At 49.3% G+C, this 20932-nt stretch overlaps 2 protein-coding genes across 13 annotated transcripts in view; both read right to left on the reverse strand.

Annotated features, from left to right (window-relative positions):
• PARP6 (poly(ADP-ribose) polymerase family member 6) overlaps window positions 1-5835 on the reverse strand; it is a 30062-nt gene extending 24227 nt beyond the window's left edge. For 5 of the 9 annotated variants that reach the window (XR_015252790.1, XM_086711125.1, XM_086711124.1 and 2 more), the window contains exon 1: window positions 1464-2407. The gene's annotated coding sequence lies outside the window, so the exon portion shown is untranslated. The other 4 variants (XM_086711122.1, XM_086711120.1, XM_086711119.1 and 1 more) reach the window with 4 other exon arrangements.
• A 7623-nt stretch (window positions 5836-13458) lies between these two features.
• The window catches only part of CELF6 (CUGBP Elav-like family member 6), a 31731-nt gene continuing 24257 nt past the window's right edge, over window positions 13459-20932 (reverse strand). For 2 of the 4 annotated variants that reach the window (XM_025919916.2, XM_086711150.1), the window contains exons 4-13: window positions 18235-18363; window positions 18057-18136; window positions 17746-17889; window positions 17490-17622; window positions 17258-17407; window positions 17018-17080; window positions 16667-16747; window positions 16437-16580; window positions 15642-15797; window positions 13459-14784 (exon numbers count right to left, since the gene is read on the reverse strand). In XM_025919916.2, the coding sequence (XP_025775701.1) occupies window positions 15670-15797; window positions 16437-16580; window positions 16667-16747; window positions 17018-17080; window positions 17258-17407; window positions 17490-17622; window positions 17746-17889; window positions 18057-18136; window positions 18235-18363 (1052 nt within the window). In that variant the 3' untranslated portion in view covers window positions 13459-14784; window positions 15642-15669. The remainder of the gene's footprint in view (window positions 14785-15641; window positions 15798-16436; window positions 16581-16666; window positions 16748-17017; window positions 17081-17257; window positions 17408-17489; window positions 17623-17745; window positions 17890-18056; window positions 18137-18234; window positions 18364-20932) is intronic. The other 2 variants (XM_086711148.1, XM_086711149.1) reach the window with 2 other exon arrangements.

Genomic DNA, 20932 nt, shown 5'->3' on the forward strand with positions numbered 1-20932 from the left:
TATTTATTCAAACTGAATCATCATCTCTTATTAAATATCAACATCCCTAGACACCTTTACATGACAATCAAAGCTAACTTAAAAAGCCCTCAACAACACTGAATATCCCCTGGTAGACATGGTCTGAGTGGTCTCATCTTGGAACCTATTCCCCAAATAAAAATGCAATAATGATCTGAATAAACAGTCAGAAACACACTAACCCCTAGGCTTTCGCAAAATTAAGAACCACTGTCTAGGCCTTCCTGGCACTGCACGTGTATCTGTCTCACCTACTCCAACTTTACGCAGAGGTGTTCTTGGTCTCTAATACGGTTCTACTGAACCTTAGGTTTGAAGATCACAGTGGGCTTAGGGATCTGTAACATCAGTATCACCTGGGAACTTGTTTAAAATGTAAATTCTCAGACCCTAAGACCTACTGAATTAGAAACTCCAGAGATGGGGTCCAGTAATCTGTGTTTTAACAAGCCCTTTGTTATGCTGATACATGATAAAATTTGAGAACCACTGCTCTAAATCCTTGTGTACTCTAGGGGCCTGTGGTCTGTTCCTCAAATACCAACTTAAGCCTGGTAACTGATCCAGGATGGGGACATATGGCACAATGCCAGTACACACACCATAGCTGTCCTCTCATTGACAGCACTGCCTCACTCATTAAAAATATGCAAAAGAAAACTGCAATTAAAGTTCTTAGAGATAAAATGGCCTGATACCTGAGATTTACTTTAAAATACTACTCCAGCCCCAAAAGGGGGGTATAGATGTGGGGAGGGGATGAAATAAATATGGCAAAACATTAATTACTAATGAATCTGAGTGATGGGTACATGAGGGTTTCTTACGCTCTACCTTTGCATATAGTTGGAAATCTTTATAACAAGTTAAAAAAAAAATCACAGGCTACTCTTGTACTTTTTCAGGGGCTCTCATTAAAAAATCAACTCTAAATGTGAACAGGAAAATGATCCCTGAAACTCCACAACTGCCTCCTTGCTGTTCTTCAAACATAACGAGTATATTCCCACCACAGGGCCTTTGTCCCTGCTGTTGCCTCTTCTTGGAATGGTTTTCAGATATCCATATGGCTTGCTGCTTCACTCCTTCAGCTCTCTGCTCAAAGGTCATCTTGACCATCCTATATAAAACAGCAAAACCTCAACACACACACACTAGCACTCTCTATCCATCCCCCTTACCTGCTTTATATTTTTCCACAGCACAATGCCCTGACATACAAAATGTTTGTTTGTTGTATTTATCTCCCACCAAAGTATAAGCTCTGTGGTGGCAGAGGCTTTGGCTCTTTACTATGTTGTCAGTCCCTCAACTCGTACTTACTGATGAATAAATGAATGAACTGTCTGCTGGATACCCAAACCAAAGGGGAGATACATACAAGAACCTAAACATGTCTACACATAGACAAAAATGACTTTAAAAAACAAGATTCTATTCACCTTCAAGAGCAGCTGAGAACCAAAATTACGAAGATCTGAGGACTGAACTGGGTTTGTGAGATTTGAAAATAAACAGTCAGGTGCTGATCTGGATGATCACAGAGGAATAAAGAGGGAGGCACTAATGTCCAGCGTGGGCTGTCTTGGGCTGGGTGGTAGGATGTTGGCAGCGTAGGCCAGAAGTACCAACTTTCTCAAGGTCTCTGTCACCGTAGAAGTCAAGAAAAACTTAGTCTCTCTCCAAGGGCTGTTGCTGCTCGGTTTCTGCTGTTATCACAAGGAGAAAAAGGTAGTTCAGAGGGAATTTTTCTTGTCCAGGGAAGAAACAAGTCAGGAACTACCATCGTTTCCCAACCAGGGTGTTTTAGGGAAAGAGACTCCCATCTTCTACTCTCAATGCCCATTCCTCTGGAGGTAAAGAATGGGTTTGAAAAGTAAAAGGGTGGGGGAAGGGGGGGAGGTCATGAAATTCACAGAATCACAGACATCTGAAAGAGGAGGAAGCCTAAAAGATGATCTATTTCGCAGCTTTCATGTTATACGTAGAATACTCAAGTGTAGGAAGACCAAGGAAGCTGCTTAGCATCAGTATGGCGGAACCTGGACTTAAGCACATTTGACAGGTCCTAATTACATCCAATTTTCCTGTAATGTGGTTATGACTGATTAAGGTAGTTGTTTAATGCATTAAGCAAAGAACATCTATCTGATTTATCTAAATGAGGTGAAGGAGGGAACATTTCAAGAGAAGCTGGGCCAAGTACAGACTGTGTGAAGAGTGCCCAAGGAAGGGTATTGTTCAGCTCACTGTTTACTCTGGATGAGGGCAGCTAACACAAAGCGCTTTACAGTTTGCATGGAAACAGGCCAAACGTAAATAAGCCTCAAGTCTGGATCACAAAGGTCTTTCCCTAGGTCCACAGGCGGTTCTCGGTGTGACAACTATTCACCTAGTCAAAAAAGCCTCCGAACCCAACGTTTAAACTCTGGGCTTAACTCCCAGCTTTGTATTGTAGTCCTGGGAAAGTGGGTTACTCCTCTCTATACCAAGTGCTCCTTTCTCAGAAAGCCTAGGCCACTGAACAAAGAGTGCGGGGGAGAACCCACGGAGGGGCGATTCTCGAAGGCAAGCGCTATCTCCGGTATACCCCGAGGAGAGCAAGGACGAGGTTAGCCCCCAAACACTGGCAGCCATCCTCGTTTCCAGGGCAGGCCCTGAGGCCTCCCTGAGGGGAGCAGTCACAGCTCTTCTCTGGTTTCCTACGGAGACGCCAAAGACACCCAACACCTGCCTCCCGGGGAAGAAGCTCTGCGCCCGATTTGTGTCGACAGCCGCCCGGCCTTGAGCGCAGCCTGTCAAGCCTAGGAGGGCCCCTCAGAGCCACCCGGTCCAAGACCCTCACTTCATCCACCCCGGCCGAGGCGGGGCGGGCCCCGCACCCTTCCCGCGGCCCGGCCGCCCCGCCCCGTCCCCGTGGCGGCCGCCCCACAGGCCGGCCTCGCGAGTACTCACGGCGACCCCGGGCCGCGTGCGGCCGCCGCTGAGGGGACGAGCGGCCCGGGACGCCCCGCGGGGGCGGAGCGGCAGGCCAAGGGGAGGGGGCCGGGCCGGGCGGGCGAGGTCGCGCACCCCCACGCCTCGTCTTTCCGTCACGGGCGCGCAGACCCACTCTGCGCACGCTCGTGCGGGGACACCGGAATCACGTGACCCGCACCTGACCAATCGCCGTGCGGCCTGCCTCTGGGCGCGCCACAGCCTCGGACGCCAAGCTTCCGTCGTTTGCGCCGTGCTCGCTGGTTGGGAGGGGTGAGAAGCTGAGGGGTGGCGCCTGCGCCTTGTGTTGGGGCGGGTGCGTGGAAAAACAAGAGGGGCTGTGGGGGTACGGGAGAGCTTTCTGAAAGAGAATGTTGGCACTTGGCGCCCCGTGTGGTTGGGAGGAATGAGCAGGGAAGGCCGTCCCCTCTGCCTCTCCTCGTTAGTGGCCAGAGGCAGGTAGAGATTGAGAAGGGCTTCCTGAGACCAGAGGGGCTTTAAGAATCTCAGGTTTGCAAAGGCGGACCTCAGGGTCTTTTGTTAAGGTTAACTCATTTGCACCCCTGGTAGCCGCGGTGTGCCGGAAAGCACTTTGGCCTTCTATTCAAACAATCTGGGTTCAAAGCTTGGTTTCAGCACTGACTGTTGGAAGCCTCAAAGCACGACTTTCACTTTCTGAGCCTTAGTTTTCTCATCTGTGAACTGGGGACAATAATACCTTTTAATGGGGTTGTTGTGGTGAGCATGAAATAACCGCTTGAACCTTATACCTGCAATTTCATACGTTTCAATATAATACATATAAGAACCTGACACTAGGAAGTAGTCTATAAATGGAAGCTGTATTTGTTGTTGTTGTGGTTATGGACCTAAGACATGGCCAGATCTCCCTTCATCTTTATCAGAATTGGTGTCTTAGGGTTCCCATATGCCCCTCTTTTCCATCAGCACTAATGAGGAAAGGCTTATGTTAGCTGTACTCTCCTTCCTCACTCCCTGTTTTTAGCTGGATACAGCACACCCAAGGAAAGCTTCGCCCTGAGTAATATACGCACATGTCATATCTATCCCTCTTGAGCCAGCCTCGGTTCGAAGATCCCTGGTGATGTTTTTTACATTTGGATATCTTCAGCATCTGTTTTCTGATTCCCTCTCCTTTTTGATGCCCACTCCCCAGTCTTCTCATCTCGCTCTCAGCCTGGGCCACAACACCATCTTAGTATTAGTTTGTCACATCCATAATAACTGAAAAAAAGTGAGGGCTATAAAATAACAGGACTTCTAGCCTTAGTCTCAGAGTGCTTGGGGAAGGAGTTGGCTCCGCTCCCTAAAACAACTCCCCAGCAAGGGCCCCATAATAGCTTTTAAAAGCCCTGCATGCATGGGAGTGTTTGAACATAAGTACATTGGGTAAGCAGAGGGAGTCTGTCCCCATGAGTAAAATGTCAAAATCCAATATTTCATAACTTTCCAGGATTTCCCCTGTTCACCCCCCTCCCATCTCCCCTCTATGAATTCCAGCTGTTTACCTCCTCTACCCACCCCTCCTAGACTAAGATAAAGGAAATCGCCCAATCCTGCAAAGCTGAGCTTGTGAGTGGGCACTGTTTTTAGTTAGTCCAGCCTGTGAACCCTGTTCTTTGGGCATTATATTTTCCACACTCGCACTCCAGATCTGTGGGCCCCAGGGCTGTGTTTGTTTTATGTGACCCCTGGCATCATGGCTGCAATTTATTGAACTAACTGTGAGTGGATTCCTAATCCAAGCTGTACTAAGCAAATGTTCTCTCCTGGGAACCTTGGATTAGGGACGAGAGATTATGATTCTAACTGGACTGGTTTCTTGAACAGAAGAGATAAAAATTCAGGAGCTCTAGTGCACCTACCTCCCAGCACCTACCATGAGAAATGAGAAATGAAAAATGAAGAAAGACTATCTGCAGAAAGAGAATGAACCATCTAGAGGCAGTGACCAGAAACAGTGAGATTGGTTTCTGGTTCCTAAAAGCTTCCCAGGCCCCTCTGACCTTGTGTCTCTGAGTCACATTTATCTAGATTAAATCATTTAAGCTAACATAACCTGTACCCAATGCAGAGTCTACTACAAATCCAGTCTCCTCAGTTGGCCCACAATGTACCCAGCAATCTCTCTACAGGCCAGCTTCTGCCATCATCCCCCATTCTGCTTCAGGGGGAAAATAAAGGCACGGAGGAGGGAACTGTCTTAGTTTTCAATCCCCTCCAAGCATCTGAATCTCTCCTACTCTTTCTTTCACAGAGAAGAAAGGTCTCTCTCCAAATACTTCCACTGTGATGTGTATTTCATTCCCTTCGCTTAAGCCTCACCTTCATGGATATTCAACTTTTTCCTCTCCCCTACTCTTTGATCTCAGCACATAAAGTTGATGAACTGGCCCAACCTTTAAAAAAAGTCCCATTTTAATCCCACACACTACTGACTGTCACACATTTGTTTCTTGCCTTCCACAAGCTCCTAGGGAGTCGTGTGACTCTTCATCTCCACTTCCTCACCTTCCATGTATTCCTGAAATCTAGTGCCTTAGACCTAGTGACCTCTTCCTAAAATCTCTACTGAAAATACTTTTGCTGAAGTTGCAAATGACTTTTGAGCTGAAAAACCCATTGGAAATACTTAGGCTTAATTTATTTGACTACTTGATGTCATTTGGCTTTGTTGATCACCCTGACCTGCACCCTTTTCCTCTGTTGGCTCCTATGGGCTATGCTTTTCCCATTTTTTCCCACACCCACATGGGCCCTTCCCGGCATCCTTAGTGCACTCCTTTTCTTGCACTCACCATTGAAATAAGAAAACAGGGCACCTGGCTGGCTGAAGTGTAGAGCGCATAACTCTTGATCTCGGGGTTATGAGCTTGAGCCCCACATTGGGTGTAGAGATTACTTTAAAACAAAAGTAAATAAATAAGAAAACAGTTTAGTCCACACCAATTTCTCATCTCCTCACTCTTACCAGCAACCTCAATAGCACCCACCTGAAGCAGACCTTGGTAATTTGGGGTTTCTTAGAATCTGATTCCCCTTCCTTCTTACAGGTAGATAAGCCGAGCCATGACAGACATTGAAAAGGTTGGGCCTTTTTTTTTTTTTTTTTTCCACACCAGCTAAGACAGAGGCATGTGACGTAGGCCTGGCCAAGTAGTCCTCAGAAATGCAGATTCTGAAGTAAATGATTCAGAGAAATAGAACCGTGGACAATTCGTCCTAGCAATAGAAACAGCAGGTCTTCACTGATGGTGAAAGTAGCAGTATTCTCACTGTCTGGTTTAGACATCTCACTTTGGCTTTTGTTCTGGGACTGGCCTCCCATTGTTCCCACTCACTTCCCAAGCTTGCATGTCCTGCTTGGCAATACTTTAACTCCCCCTCCCGCCCAGTGCCCTTTCAACAAATGGCTTTTCTGTTTTTAAAAAAAAAATTTTTTTTTCTAATGTTTATTTACTTTTGACAGAGAGAGAGAGAAAGACAGAGCATGAGTGGGAGAGGGGCAGAGAGAGAGGGAGACACAGAATCTGAAGCAGGCTCCAAGCTCTGAGCTGTCAGCACAGAGCCCAACGCAGGGCTCAAACTCATAGACCGCGAGATCATGACCTGAGCTGAAGTCGGACGCTCAACCGACTGAGCCACCCAGGTACCCCTGGCTTTTCTGTTTAAGTCATCCTGTGTGGCATGCTGACTGCAGGTGACTAGGACTCTCAAATTTGCATCTCCACCCTTTCACTTGTCTTTTGGGTAAGTTGCCTTGTAGACAAGTCTACTTGTATGTCTCACAGGCAAAGTCATCTTTTTGTCAGTCTGCATCTCTTCTGTGTTCCCAGCTTTGTGAATAGTATCTGTGACTTGTTCAGCCTGAACCCTGAGAGAAAAGGGTAGACACCTCTTAAACATCTTATGTTTTAGCTCTTAATACAACTTAAATCAATCCCTCCTTTGTATTCCTAGTCTTCCTCACCAGAACCACTGCACTATCCTCCTAACTAGACCCTCTATCCCGGTATCTACTCCTCTGATCTATTCTCCACTTAAGCTGTCCCTCGGGATCTTTTTAAAACCCAAATCTGATCATGTCACTCCTCTATTAAAGCCCATCAATGGCTCCCTCCTGCTCCCGTGGTAAAACTGATGCCCGTTCTATGGATCTGGCTTCCACTTGATTCTCACTACTCCTTCACCTGCATTTTGTACTCCAGCCAGGTCAAATCACACATTCTTACCAACCCTGCAGGACAATTTTTTTTACCCTCCGTAAGTGCTTGATGGGGCTGACAGTCACAATGCCACCTCTGCCCCCTCCCCCACTCCCACCCCACAAAAATGGATACATGACCCATTGGGCCAGGTAGGGGACTCCATCACTCTGACCAACGTGATTAGTTCAGTTATGGGTTTGGGACCTAAGTGGAGCCAATCAATTTTCCCTTCAAAGCTCTCTGGCTTTTGAGGCCATGGCACTAGGAGTGTATGACGGTGAAGCTTCTGGCACTCAGCTCTCCCTGCCACATGGAGAAAGTGTGTTTGTGGCAGGGAAGATAACGGGACTAAGACACAAAGAGAAGCGGAGCCCCGAGAGATGGAGTGAGAGTTAGCTGATGACATTTATTTGATCCCTTGAACTCAGCCCTGCCTAAAGTTAGTAAAACCACTGCACCTCTCAGTTCCTTCTTGCTTAAGCTGGTTTGTGTTGGTTTCTGTCACCTGTCGTTCAACCAGTTCAAATACAAAAATGGAATGCAGTGTGCAGATGGTGAAATTGACATGAAATGGAGGCAGTGGGCGTCTGATACTCCCTGGCAGGAAGGTTGGAAGTCCCTGAGATTTGAGTCACATATCTATCCTAAATGGAGATCTCAGGGACACACTGGAGAAATATCTGGATGTTGAAGTGTGCTGGCCTCTTAAGAGTTTCACCAAGGTCCTGAATTTCTGCTTGTCTCTGTGCTAGCATGACTAGAACCATGCCCAGCTTTGTTTAGAGTTGCTTTTTCTGCCTATGGGCAGCAAGTTAGATGGCCAAGGGGCAAACAATCATGCGTCTTATAGATTGTAAAAGCCAGACCCTCTTCCGCAAGCTAGAGTGAGTGAAAACAAAGGCATAGATTAGGACATCCAACAGGAGATACCAGAGCTTAATGACTGAGAAGCTCTGGAGAAAAAATGTGACCCTCCACACCACACCTGAATGCGGCTTTTATTCTCCCAAAAAGATTTTTTTGAGAGAGAGAGGGTAGGGGGGAGAAGGAGAGAGGGGAAGAGAGAGAGAGAGAGAGAGAGAGAGAGAGAGAGAGAGAGAGAATCCTGAGCAGACTCCATGATGCCAATGCAGAGCCGGACGCAGGGCTCGATCCCAAAGACTCTGAAATCATGACCTGAGCTGAAATCAAGAGTCCAACGCCCAACTGACTGAGCCACCCAGACGCCCCTATTCTCCCACATTAAAAAAATACACATATACAGGGGCACCTGGGTGACTCAGTCGGTTGAGCGTCCAGCTTCAACTCAGGTCATGATCTTGCAGTTCATGAGTCCGAGCCCCATGTTGAGGTCTGTGCTGACAGCTCAGAGCCTGGAGCCTGCTTTGGATTCTGTGTCTCCCTCTCTTTTTCTCTCCCCCACTCGTACTATGTCTCTCTCTCTCTCTCTCTCTCTCTCAAAAATAAATAAAAAACATTAATATGTGTGTGTGTGTGTATATATATATATACACACACACACACATATGTATATATATATACATACACACATATATATACATTTTACTTAGAATTCAGACAGTACTGGGGATTCTGGTGCCTGGGGATTCCCACTGTGAATCCTGTGGGAAAATGTAGGATATATTGGTCACAAACCTCATGTGCCTTCTTGAACTTAAATCCCCACCTGTGCCAAACAGCCCCTCCTCTTCCACGTCTGTGGTAGAGATGCCACATGGCAGGCCATGGGATCTGACTTCCCAAGCACCCACTTAGGGGGCAACTGATGCAACTCAGAAGTATGGTGGAGGTAGCTCTCTGTGGGATGCACATTGGCCAACAGGAAACAGGAAATGAAAGGGGCACAGATGGATAAACTCCCTCTCAATTCTCCTCTTGGTGAGCTGCTCCAAGGTGCAGTTTCTCTTTGCAAACACCATGTGCTTAGCAAACAACACTGCCAAGTGACCTGTTCTCTCCTCATGGCTCATGCGAAGATGTGACCAACACAGTAATGTGTTGTCTTGCATTGCTTCACATCTTTCCCAACCCATGTCTTTCCTCCCCTCTCATCATCCTAGGCTTTCATCTCCCCAAACAGTGTCAGCACAACAACCCTTACCTCAGAGTCTGTTTTCTAGAGTACTTGGATTAAGACACGGAGCCACAATCAAAACCCCCGTCCCAACGTTAGGTCCCAACAGTGAGATAGCAAGAAGGTCCTGTGGACACAGCAGATTTCCTGCTCAAATGCGGAGAATCTAGCCCGGACTGCTGGCTTTCTGTCAGGGGCCCAAGGCTAAGGTTGGGGTGGGGGTTCAGGCCATTTCTAGCCTACTCCATAGGAGAAGCTGAGGCTCATTTCACAGGCTGTCTTTTTGCCTCCCTGCATTTTCTCCTGGAGACTCAATACTTCTCTTGGGAAAAGTCAGACCCAGGCTTGCAGCCTGTTCTGACTTCTGGGTCTCTGCTCTTAGGCAACTAGAAGGCCAGAGCCTGGAAGTTCAAAATCTCCTCTACAGATGGCCCGCCAGTCAAAAGTTCTGATCAGCCCAGGCTGCTGGAGGGTGGAGAACACTGTGACATTGGTGTATAAAGTCGGGGCTGGGGAGAAAAAGAGTGGCCCTCTGCCCTTTTTGAGTTTGCACTTGGCACAGATTTGGTCACCTCTTTGTGGACCCCACATGGCTCAGCCTGGAAGGTCAGCTACTTAGACTACCTTGGTTCTGAACTCCCTGGGCCTATGAGGTTTCTTCCTTCATTGGTTATCCCCAAAACATAAGGCTGTGTGACATACTTGTATACAGGTACTGGCCATAAAGGGAGGCTGAGAGGTAAAAAACAGCCTCTGAGTCCCTGATGGATTTGGCTCTGTCATGATGCAGGCAGGTGCCATCCGAACAGTGGATGCCCAAAGATTACAACTGAAGCTGGAAATAATCAAGAGAGATCCTGTGATCTCCATGTCCTTAGCATCTTCTTTGGGAGGGTATTCCATGCATGTTATGTTCCACTGAAGCAGAGGTGAAACTCCAGGTCTGGTCAGAGCACACAGCAGATCCAGATCTGCTTCACTCTCAGAGGTCATTCACCCCATCTCAGACTAAAGGTCTTTTCTTCCTACATCGAAGGCATCCAGGTTGCATCCAGGGAGAAAGAAATTCCAGGGGCACTGCCAAAGGCTGAAGACACTTCCCACAGTCCCCAAGTGATATAAGTTCTCAGAGGGCCCACAAATTCAGTGTCCACTGAGAGACTCCTCTTAGGACTGCTTTGGTGATGTGACCTCAGTGTAATAATGGACATGGCCAGAGGGCAAGCGATAGAGCAAGCTGCAGGGTGGCCAGAATGAGTGCTTCTATGGTTGCCTCACTCCTATCCTAAGCATCTCCTTGGGGCTGAGGCATAGGAGCCAGTGCCACTCAGGGATTTTGACTATCTGGTCAGGGCTACCTGGATCATGAGCCAGCCAAGTGTTGAACAGATAATGTTTCTCTGGGGGCACTGAGAAGATTAAGATTGACTTACCACCATAGACAGACCATTGTGGAAGTCATGAAGCTGAGGGGGAGGGGAACAGGCAAAGTGTGATCTATAGCTAAGAAACAGAAACCTCAAGGGCCTGATCCAGGTTCAAGGGCGAGGACTTAGCAAGATTCTTGATGATGGCTACTAGCTCACAGAGCGCCCAGGAATCAAATCAGTTGCTTTGAAAGGATTGTATTGCCAGAGAATCCTTGCATCTGGCATACAGGGCTCTGGGAGTGCATAATCTCTAAGACAATCTTTACACCCAAAACCATGTCTGAAAGGAAGAGGAATGCTTCAGTTCCAGAAGGAGCATCCTCCGAGGGATTTCCATAAAGGACAATGGATACTAGGAGATATTTCACAGTGGAAACGGCTAAGAGCAATCAGTTTTGTTAACCATGAAATTCATTCCACTGTCCAGAAAGATGTAATATATGCTATAGGTTAGTGACCATTGTTTTTTCTTCTCCCCTATTCCAGATGGAAGTTTTCCTTTCTTTCTTAAAAAAAAAAAAAAAAAAAAAAAAAAGTTATCCTCTTTCCCTCTCCCATTTCTTTTTTAAATAAATGTTTATTTATTTTTGAGAGAGAGCATGGGGGAAGGGGCCAAGAGAGGGGGACAGGGTTTTCGAAGTGGGCTCTGCACTGACAGCAGAGAGCCCAATGCAGGGCTTGAACTCACGAACCAAGAGATCATGACCTGAGCTGAAGTCATGACTCAAGTCATGATGCTTAACCAACTGAGCCACCCAGGTGCCCCTCCCTCTCCCATTTCATATTGGCTATGCACTAGAAGCTAAATTGGTCTTTTAGCCATAGTTTGAAAAATCATAAGTGACATCCAGACCTGATCAAGAATTGCACATCACAAAGGGACACTGGACTGAGGGTTCGGTAAAGCAATTGGACATGATTCTATTTTGTCTCCCATTTTTGTTGGGCCCGGGATTGTTTCATTGTGGGGCAGGCACATTTTTTAAATTATGTTTGTCAAGAAAAATATAGGTGGATGCTGAGCACGAAAGGGGTGGAATATAGTGGATGCATATTGTTTATCTGCCCATCATTCCTTCCTTTGGGCACCCATTTCTCCCTGCCACATAATCCTGGTGAGGCTATCACTTTTGGTGGCCTATTCTTCCACCCTAGAGGCAGGCACATGTCCATTCTGGCCAAAGTCCTCCCTAGGACATTTGAGTTAGAACTAGTGAGGCCAACATATAAAGGGAAGCAGAGCCAAGAGATGGAGACGTCATCAATTGAACCCCTTAGATCTAGTCATGCATGAAGGCAAATGCATCCTTTGGTTTATCAATTGTTTGAGGTTTGAATGGGGGTTTTGACACTCGCAACTGGAAGAGTCCAGACTAATACATGCACACACAACAGAGACACAAACACCATGTTGTTCAAACTCATTGGATATTGTACAAGTCTTCCGTGATCTAATAGGGGTCAGCAAACTTGTTGTCTAAAGGACCAGATAGATATTTTAGGCTTTATGGGGCATATATGGTCTCTGTCTCATATTCATTTTTTGTTTTATTTTTACAACCCTTTAAAAAATGTAAAACTCTTACTAGTTTGTGGCCATACAAAAGCAGGTTGCAGGCCAGATTTATTCACAGGCCACAGTTTGCCAACCCCTGCCAGACCTCTGCAGCGTTGGCACATGATCTGCTAGTTCTTAACCATGAAGCAAGATAGTTTAAGTGCCATTTTGGTCCAAGCGTCTTGATATGACTCTGTAGTGAGTTAAGGTTCAGGACAGAGATAGGAATGAGAAAAGGCTCTTGTCTTGGTGCCCACTGTCTGCCACATAATGGGCACCGAATACATGGTAATCATTATTGTTTCTTGGTAATAAAAATAATTTATCAAAAAGAAGCAGCTGTCCTAACAGCTTTGTTCAAATGTCAATGCATCCTTGAAGACCCTTCTCTCCCTCATGTCCTTTAGGAAACCTTTCTCTGACCTCCCTTCCCCATCAATACTCTACTGACCTCCCCCTTCCTGAATCACATACTCTACTGCTTGTGATTACACACCCTGTGTGTCCTGTCTTTCCCACTAGCTCTGAGCACTTATAACATGCCTGAGCCCTAGCTCCTAGCACAGTGCTTAGCCCCTAGCACGGAAGGGCCTCCATGCCGCCATTTGAATATCTGTTTGAAGGTGCAGGTGCTCTATATGTCCACCTCTGTCCAGGGTGATCAGTCTATGTGTCAGCGTTGTGCTCGTGTAGCGATGCCCTCAACACTGGTTCCTCTCCCAATGGGAAATTATTTGTTAATATACACTGCACCTTACCTGGTAATGTTATTACCATATCTGTTATTCATCCCATTCACTCCAAAAATGAGTCAAAGACAGAGGACCAGGTGGGAACAAGTTTTCTTAGATTCTGTTATGAAGGAGGAACCCTCCAACCCCACCCCCCCCCCCCACACCCTTTCCTGTCTGATGTAATATCAGATCAGAGGCCTCCAGCCTCAGCCACATCTGGGGATCAGAGGGCCCACCACACGGCTGGGGCCCCAGACCAGTTTGTCCCATGTCTATGAGGTGGAGGGGAAATGATCCTCCTGGGAAAAATATGTGCAAGGCCCTGCAGGCCCAGGACAGGCTGACCAAGACAAGGTGAGTCATGGTGTTCTAGGCTGAATCTTTTGCCCATCTCACAGAAGCAGGCAGAAAGCACCACCGTTGATCAGCTTTATATGGCACCCACTGAATACAACAGATAGACAAAGACAGACAGACAGAGCACACACCACTTCTAAGCTGAACACTGCTCACCATCTAGAAGCACCTTGGATAAGCACATGTGAGACACTCTTGCATAGGAAAGATGTACTTTTTAAAGGAATGAAGAAGTATTTTGGCAAAACATCTACTTCCCTCCCAGGTCCTGGGTAAAGAGGGACCTCTAAATTCTGAAGCTTCTACATATTGAAAATTATCCCCTTCTCAATGGCAGTATATACAGTAGCAAACCTTCCAAGTCTGTTGTCACAGCCCTCTACATATATCCTGAATCTACTTTACAGGTGGGCAAACATAGACTTGGAGACAGAAGGTGGCCTGGAACAAGGGGACACTGGGGCTGACTTAAGGTGAGGGGAAACAGGAGGTGTCTCGGCTCAGCCAAAGGCAGGGCCTCTGTCTATCTGGATGGGGAAGGGAAAGGCTGGGGTGGTTAAAACTCCCTCTCTTCCTGTCTGGGGAAGCAGTGGTTCCACAGGAAAGGCCTTCAAGAAGGACACTCCTGCTGGCTAGAGGGCCTCTCAGGGTGGCAAAGGCCAGGACAGGCCAGAGCTCCTCCTGGAGCTCTTCAGAGATGCTCTCTGAGTTTGGGGATTATGGGTTCCCTGCTTCTATAACTCTTTTTGTTACCTGCATGGGAGCTAGACCTTAAGTCCTTGATTATTTTAAAAAGGCAAGGTGGGGGGGGTACAATTTAAGAGGGAATGAGACACAGAACAATCTTTCCACAGCCTCCCTCTGCCTGGGCTGAGGCTTTCAAGGGTCTCCTTCACCCTGTCTCCTAGGGATATTTAAAGGCAGCTTGTATGAGACTCTATACTGTCTTTTTGTTTCTCTTGTGTTTTTTTCTTTTGTTTTGTTTTTGTTTTTGTTTTTTTTTTGTTTCTTTGTTTTAATTTATATAGATATATATATTCTTTAAAAAAAAGCAATAGTCCTTTGGTCCCTAAACTCTAAGGAATGATATGATTTTGAAAGAAGTAAATCTGGGCTTCCCTTGCGGAGAAGCCCTTGGCACCCCCAAGGCCCTCTGCTGGTTCCCCTAGACAGTCAATCCTCAGCCAGCCCCAGCTGCCTTGCCAGCCTTCGCTCTATGCCACAGGCACAGGACAACCCACTTGATGAAAACAATCCTTAACGTGGCCTGAGCCCCAGGCGCCAGCCTTGGGTCCGATCCACCTCCATCCATGGCTGCTCCTTCGGGAAGGGCTGCTCAAGCATTTCTGTGCTTTTCCTTTCCTTTCTTCTCACTCTTCAGTTTCTGTTGTTGGGTATTGGTTGATAAGGAGAGAGGAAAAAGAAAATATAAAGAGGCAAAAATCACTCTGGAGGGCAAGACAGGAGGGAGCCGCCTGCCCCAGCAGTGACGTCTCAGGTGAGTGAGTGGACCTCTTTTCCCAGGGGTAGAGCTGCCCCAGGCTCAAGGCAGCAACCTGATCCACTGAAGTGCCCTTGGATCCTCCTGGGAAGATGACTCCAGCCCCACACCCTCTCCAAAGAGCTCCCTGGGATAGCGCAAGTGAGGCAGGGCCACATGGACCTTCTGAGACAGCAAGTCTCTGGAAGGCGCAGGCAGCTGGCCCTGCCAGAAACCTAAGGGGCTTGTCATCTCTCTCCCCATCACCCACCAGGCCCTGTGGATCCTGCTTCTTTAGCTTATCTGCTTCTCTCCTCATCTCCATGTTCTCTGCCATTATCCCAGTCTCCTGCATCTTATCCCTTCTTTGCTTAACTCCCCAGTGTCCAAACTTGTGACCCTTCACAACTTTTCTAGTCTCATCCTCCACCTGCCCTGCCCTCCCCGCATACAACTTCTCTACTCCCATGGCCCCTGTGGCTCTCCCTGCAGTAGAACTACTAATGGTAGTTCTACTAATCTAATGGTTAGATCTTGCCATAACTGTCTCTCCCAGATTATGGAAACAGGAAGTTGTCTAATTCATCTCCATCCTTGGAGAAACATCAAAGTCTCCAGCTGAGGATTCCTCCTTCGCTTCTGGCTCTTCTCTCCCAGACTCTTTCAGAGGTGGGTGCTCCTGACATCTCAAAAGGAACATCAAAGCGGACAGGGCCTCCATCACTCAGGCCCCATCTGCCTGGGGTCCACCAAGGACTCACCTTTCTGTGGCTGGTCAGTGAGAGAAGATCAGTAAGGCCGATTGGCATCCTTGGGCCTCTTTAGCTGGACTTTGAGCCTCTTCATGCCAATTTGAAAGCCATTCATGGCCTGAATAGCTGTCTGGGCACTGGTTGGATTGTCAAAGCTAACAAACCCTGGGGAGCGGGAGCGGGGGCGTGGGCAGAGAGGTCAGCTGGGAACTCTGCCTGGCAGGGTCCCTTCTCTCTGACAAGCCCCGTCTGTCCCTGTCCCCTCCGGCCAGTCCCATCAAAACATATACCCCCCACCCTCCATTGTTTGCATGTGCTTATGCACACATGGATACACACTCATACTTACATAGGCAAGTGGCCTAAGTTTCCTAAAGGTATAATTCTTGGAAGGACAGGAAGAAATTCTGAGTGTGTTGGCAATGGGGAGTGTGCGGCTTGGGGGGTTTCCTTGTCTTTCCCTGACATGGGTTAATTCTCTGCCTCTACCGCTCCCATTCTAGTCCTCTAAACTGTAGCTGGGGCTGGAGGGGATCTCTGGCCCCAGACTATATTCTTCCTGCCCTGCTAGACTCTAAAGCCTGACCTGGTCGAACATCTTCCAGACACCTGACTTTCTCAGGTGAACCTGAAATGGCCTTGTTCCGGTCTGAGCTTACTACTGTGAGGCTTACTGGTATGTGAGCCTGCTTTTGTGCCATATGATTCTCTGGGAGTCATTGACTTATGGAGGGATAAGCCTAGGGTCTGCACTGAATCTCGAAGTTATGAGTGGGAGACGCCCATGGATGGGGCTCAGCTCACCGAAACATTTGCTCTGGTTGGTGGCTCGGTCCACAAAGACTTTGGCAGAGACAACAGCTCCAAAGGGCAGGAATGTTTGTATGAGTTCTGCATCACCAAACTCCTGAGGCAGGTGATAGATGAAGAGGTTACAGCCTTCGGGGCCTGCAGGAACAGCAGCACGCTGGTTCAGGGGAGGGACCCTGAGTCCAGCCCCACCGCACCCTGATCTCCAGCCCCCTGTCTCTCACCTTCTCTTTGCTGCTGGGGCAGGGCTGAAGACTGCTGGGGAAAAGCTGTGCTCACTGGGGCATAAGCCGATGGATAGGCTGCTGGAGACAGAAGTGGGAGTGGGCAGTGACCCCCAGAAGCCATCCCCCAAGCATGGCCCCATCTGCCTGGCCATCTTTGACCAATTCAGCCCAGTTCAGGTAACCCTACCCCTAGAGGGGTTGTTCTGGGCCCAGGGATGGGGGGATGGGAGGGTTGACTCCTCAGGAGAGAGCCTCCCCCCCCCCCCCCCCGCCCTCCCCCCCCCAAGTTTCCCTATTCCTTTCTGGGGCCCTTCAAACCCCCCCAGGCCGCGTAGCGCCAAGTGAAACCTGCGTAGTGGTGCATCCCAGCGTAGGCCTGCTGCAGGGGGTCAGCCACGCCGGGGCTCTGGGCTGGGGAGAGAGGGGCGCGAGGCCCACGGTGAAGGTGGGCGGGTGGGGAGGTGGAGGGATGTTGTGATAGGCAGCAGGGAAGGAGGAGTCCCTTCCCAGGGCGGTTGCTCCCCCCTACCCCCGGCTCCCCGCACCCCACTCCTTTTCCGGGAGATTTGGGCGGAGCGGAGGGCCCACCTGGGTAAGGGGAGAGCCCGTTATTGTAGAGAGTGTCAGAGCCCGGCTGCCCGTTGGTCTGGGGAGTCAGGGGGCCGAATCCATTAACCCCGATGGGTGCCGGCAGACCGGGAAGCGAGCCAGGGCCGCCGCCCGGCGGGGAACTGGCTGCTGGAGGCGAGGAGGTCGGAGAGTCAGGCCACAGCCCTGCGGGGCCGGATCCCAGCCGCCGCCCCGCCCCTGCGCGCAGTACCTGCCGCGGGCAACAGCGGCGCGGCTACCAGGCTGAAGGCCGCCACGTGCTGCATCTGGGCCGCCACTGCGGCCACGGGGCCTAGGCCCGGGCCCTGTGCCGCCGCCAGCAGGGCCGCCTGGTGCTGCAGGATCTTTGGGAGGGAAGAAGGGCGGGTGTGGAGGACCCAGCGGCGGGCAGCTGCCCTGGCTCCCGACCTCCAGCCTGGTCCAGCCGCCCACCCGCCCTTCCGTGACCTCCGGGGCTAGGCACATACCGCGGTGGTGTAGGCTCCACACGCCCCCAGAGGCAGCGGTGCCGGGTGGAAGGCACCCAGCTGGCCCGCCATCTGCTGCATCCGCCGCAGCGCGCGCTCCCTGTCCGTGTCCGCCAGCTTGACCACGAGGCTGGACGAGGCTCCCTGGGTAGGGCAGGGGAGGCCGCCGTGACCAGTCCAGACCCCAGCCCCGGCCCTAGGCCAAGCGCTTTGCCCATTAGGCCTTTTGTTGGGGGCACCGATCGCATGTGGGGAGAAGCCCGTCCCCACCCCCACTGGCCTCACCCAGGGCCCCGGGTGCCCGCCCTCACCGCCATGGTCCGGCTGCCATGCAGACTCTGGATAGCTGCCTGAGCTTCCCCCTGACTCCCGAACTTCACAAAGGCACAGCCTGGGGCAGAATAGAAGGATTGGTGGCTCAGGCCACAGGGGCCAAAGGGTCATGCGGCCCAGAATGAGGCAGGAAATCCCAGGGTCAGCTCAAGTCACCTTTACTGGTACCATCAGGGCTCCGCAAGACGGTGCACTCCTCGATATGGCCAAAGGGCTGGAACAGGCGCCTGACGTCCTCCTCACCCTGCTGCTTCCCCAGCATTCCCACAAACAGCTTTCGGTCCTCTGGGGACAAATCCAGGAGTGACCTGGAGACCCTAAGTCCTCTTGGACTCCCCAGAGTAGCCAGAGGAGTTTAAGAAGGTAGTTCACCAGGGCCCAGCACTGGGAAGATGTATAGGGAGTGAGAATGCCCGGGGCTACAAGGTTGGGTTTCTTTGAGGGGAAGGATGATCTATAGACAGATCTAGAGGAAAAGAACTTAACCCAAATACACCATGAAAACTCAGGTTGTGAGAAAAAACAAGAAAGACTGCTTGCTGCTCTTGTGGAAAGTGATTTGGTTGATCTCTTTGGTTTGGTAGAGCCCTATATACATCTTTTATATGTTTGGCCTTTCTGTTGTTAGAGTCCAAGAAAGGCTATTTTGGACCATTTCAGCCTTATTCAGGGAGGGGATCCTCAAAGAAGGCCTTTGTATTCAGACTGGATTCGGAGAAGAGAAGTTCACCTTTGCTAGTCAGCCTGATGGCAGTGCTATCAATGCCCCTTCCTGTGCAAACCAGGGAGGGTTCTGGGCAAAAAACAAAAAACAAAACAAAACAAAAACAGCACAGAAAACCTTTGTCTCATTGTACTACCTCATCCCCAGATATTGAACACTGGAATGATGAATCTCCAAGTCTGGCACCAAACTCAACTCGGGTGCCCAAAGGTTGAAAGAGAGCAGGAAGCTTGGGTTCCTGAGTCTCCAACATTAGCATTTCCCCCCCTACACTTGCCAAACCCTTGACCCTTTCCTTAACTCCCAGCTCAACCAACTTATTCCCTCGTTGAGCTTCCAAGGCCCTCATTGAGCCCCATTGCCTCCTTTCTGCCTTCCCTGATTCTCTTGCCCTGATCCTTCCTCAGGTGTCCATGCTAAGAAGAACAGTTCTTTCTGCCTGTAGAACTTGGATGACCACCTGAGAACAAGTCATATCCCTCCCTGTCTTCACTCTTCCTCTGGGAGTAGAGATGCCAGGAAAGGGACTGCAAACTTTGTGTTGTGTTCCTTGGAGCTGGGGCTGGAAACCAGGGCTCATCTGCACATCTAGCAAGTCAGGTCTCAGCAGCACCGTCCAGGAGCCCAGGGTAGAGGGGCCCAGCCCACAGGGCCTACTGTCAAAGCCCTGTCCTTTCTGCACCAACAAAAATCTCTGCAATAGGATGCGGCTTCATGTAGGCAACATACATTGACAACGAAGGAATGGGTGAGATTCTGCCTTCAGGCTTCACCTTCAGATCCTAGAGCCCAAGAAAACCCACCCCACACTCCTTTACTCCTTGACAACTTTGGCTAGGCCACTGGGGATCCCTGGGTCCTGAGTGCAAGGGAGACAATGCTGGTGAGAGTCATAGACTGAAGCCTGGGTGGCAATGAAAAGGAAGAATAGACTCCCTGAAGTTAGCAGTGGAGTGAATCTCCAGCAGGGTTATCTGTGTGTCCACATTTTACCTGGATGGTGTGGGGTTCAGCCTAGGCTGTCCTGGGAGTCTAAGGGGTCTATCAATTCTGTGTCTGTGTGGAGGGTGGGGGCTGTGGTTTACATGGGACAGGCAGAGCATGTTTCAGCAGAATCCTGCCCCCTTTCCAGAGGGTTGCTGCCCATTGATCCCAAGGGGGAAGGGATATACAGTGTACTGTGGCTGGAATCCTAGAGGAAGCGCTGGCCTTCTGTGGTGAGAGTACAATCTGATGAGTGTGCTTCACTTCTGGGAGTGTTAGCCAAGAAGAGTGCTTTTGGAACAGATCACTGGTTTCTTTCTTTTTTTTCTTTTAGAAAAAGCTGTGGAATATGCTGTTCTAACAAAAACATTAGGATGAAGCTCAAAATGTAAGAGACAACTGCTCTGACTGAAACCAAAAAAGTGGGGGTGGGGATGGGGGGGCTGAAGTTCCTCTTGCTTCATCTTCTAGAACCCCCTAAATGGGACTCCAAGGAAAGTCCTTTAAAAACCACTGACCTAAAAGATAACAAACATACGGTGTATGAAGAGGGATCTGAGATCATCCTTTCCAGGAAACCAAGAAGACCAGAAAAGTTCTTTCACGAATTGCTTGATCAGTCTGCTGGTGGCTTTGCCTTGACATCGGAAGACAGGCCCTGTTTGCTCAGGGAATCACACCCCAGAAAACTGTGTCATTGTTCTGAGCTATGATACTAAAGTATGCCCATATGTCTGTCAGAAGTCCAGGGGGCGCTTAGAGAAGATCCTACGACCTCGAGTCCCAAGGCTTAAAGAGGGCTTCATGATGCCCTAATTTGTAGTGCAGCTGCATCATTGGGTAGGGCCTACAAGATGGTGATGGCACCTAGGTAAGATGTTATACCACATGGACCAGCATCCAGGTAGCCCTAGGTAGGAAGAGAAAAGTCAAGGCTGAGATGGAGCTCCCAAGACAATAAACAAGATTGTGTAGACAGTGGCCTGATCCTTTATCTGCTCTTCCTCTCGTTGCTCTATTCTGCTGATGGTGGTCAGTTCAAGCTCATGACACAGACCATGAAATTCTCTGATCCTTCTTTTCCAGTGCCAAGTCAAGAATTTCAATTTCCACGAGAGGGCACTGACCCTATGGTTCTGGCCTACT

The sequence above is a fragment of the Puma concolor genome, chromosome B3 (genome assembly GCF_028749965.1).
Source record: "Puma concolor isolate L17-30 chromosome B3, mPumCon1.1.hap2, whole genome shotgun sequence".
Taxonomy (NCBI): Eukaryota; Metazoa; Chordata; class Mammalia; order Carnivora; family Felidae; genus Puma; species Puma concolor.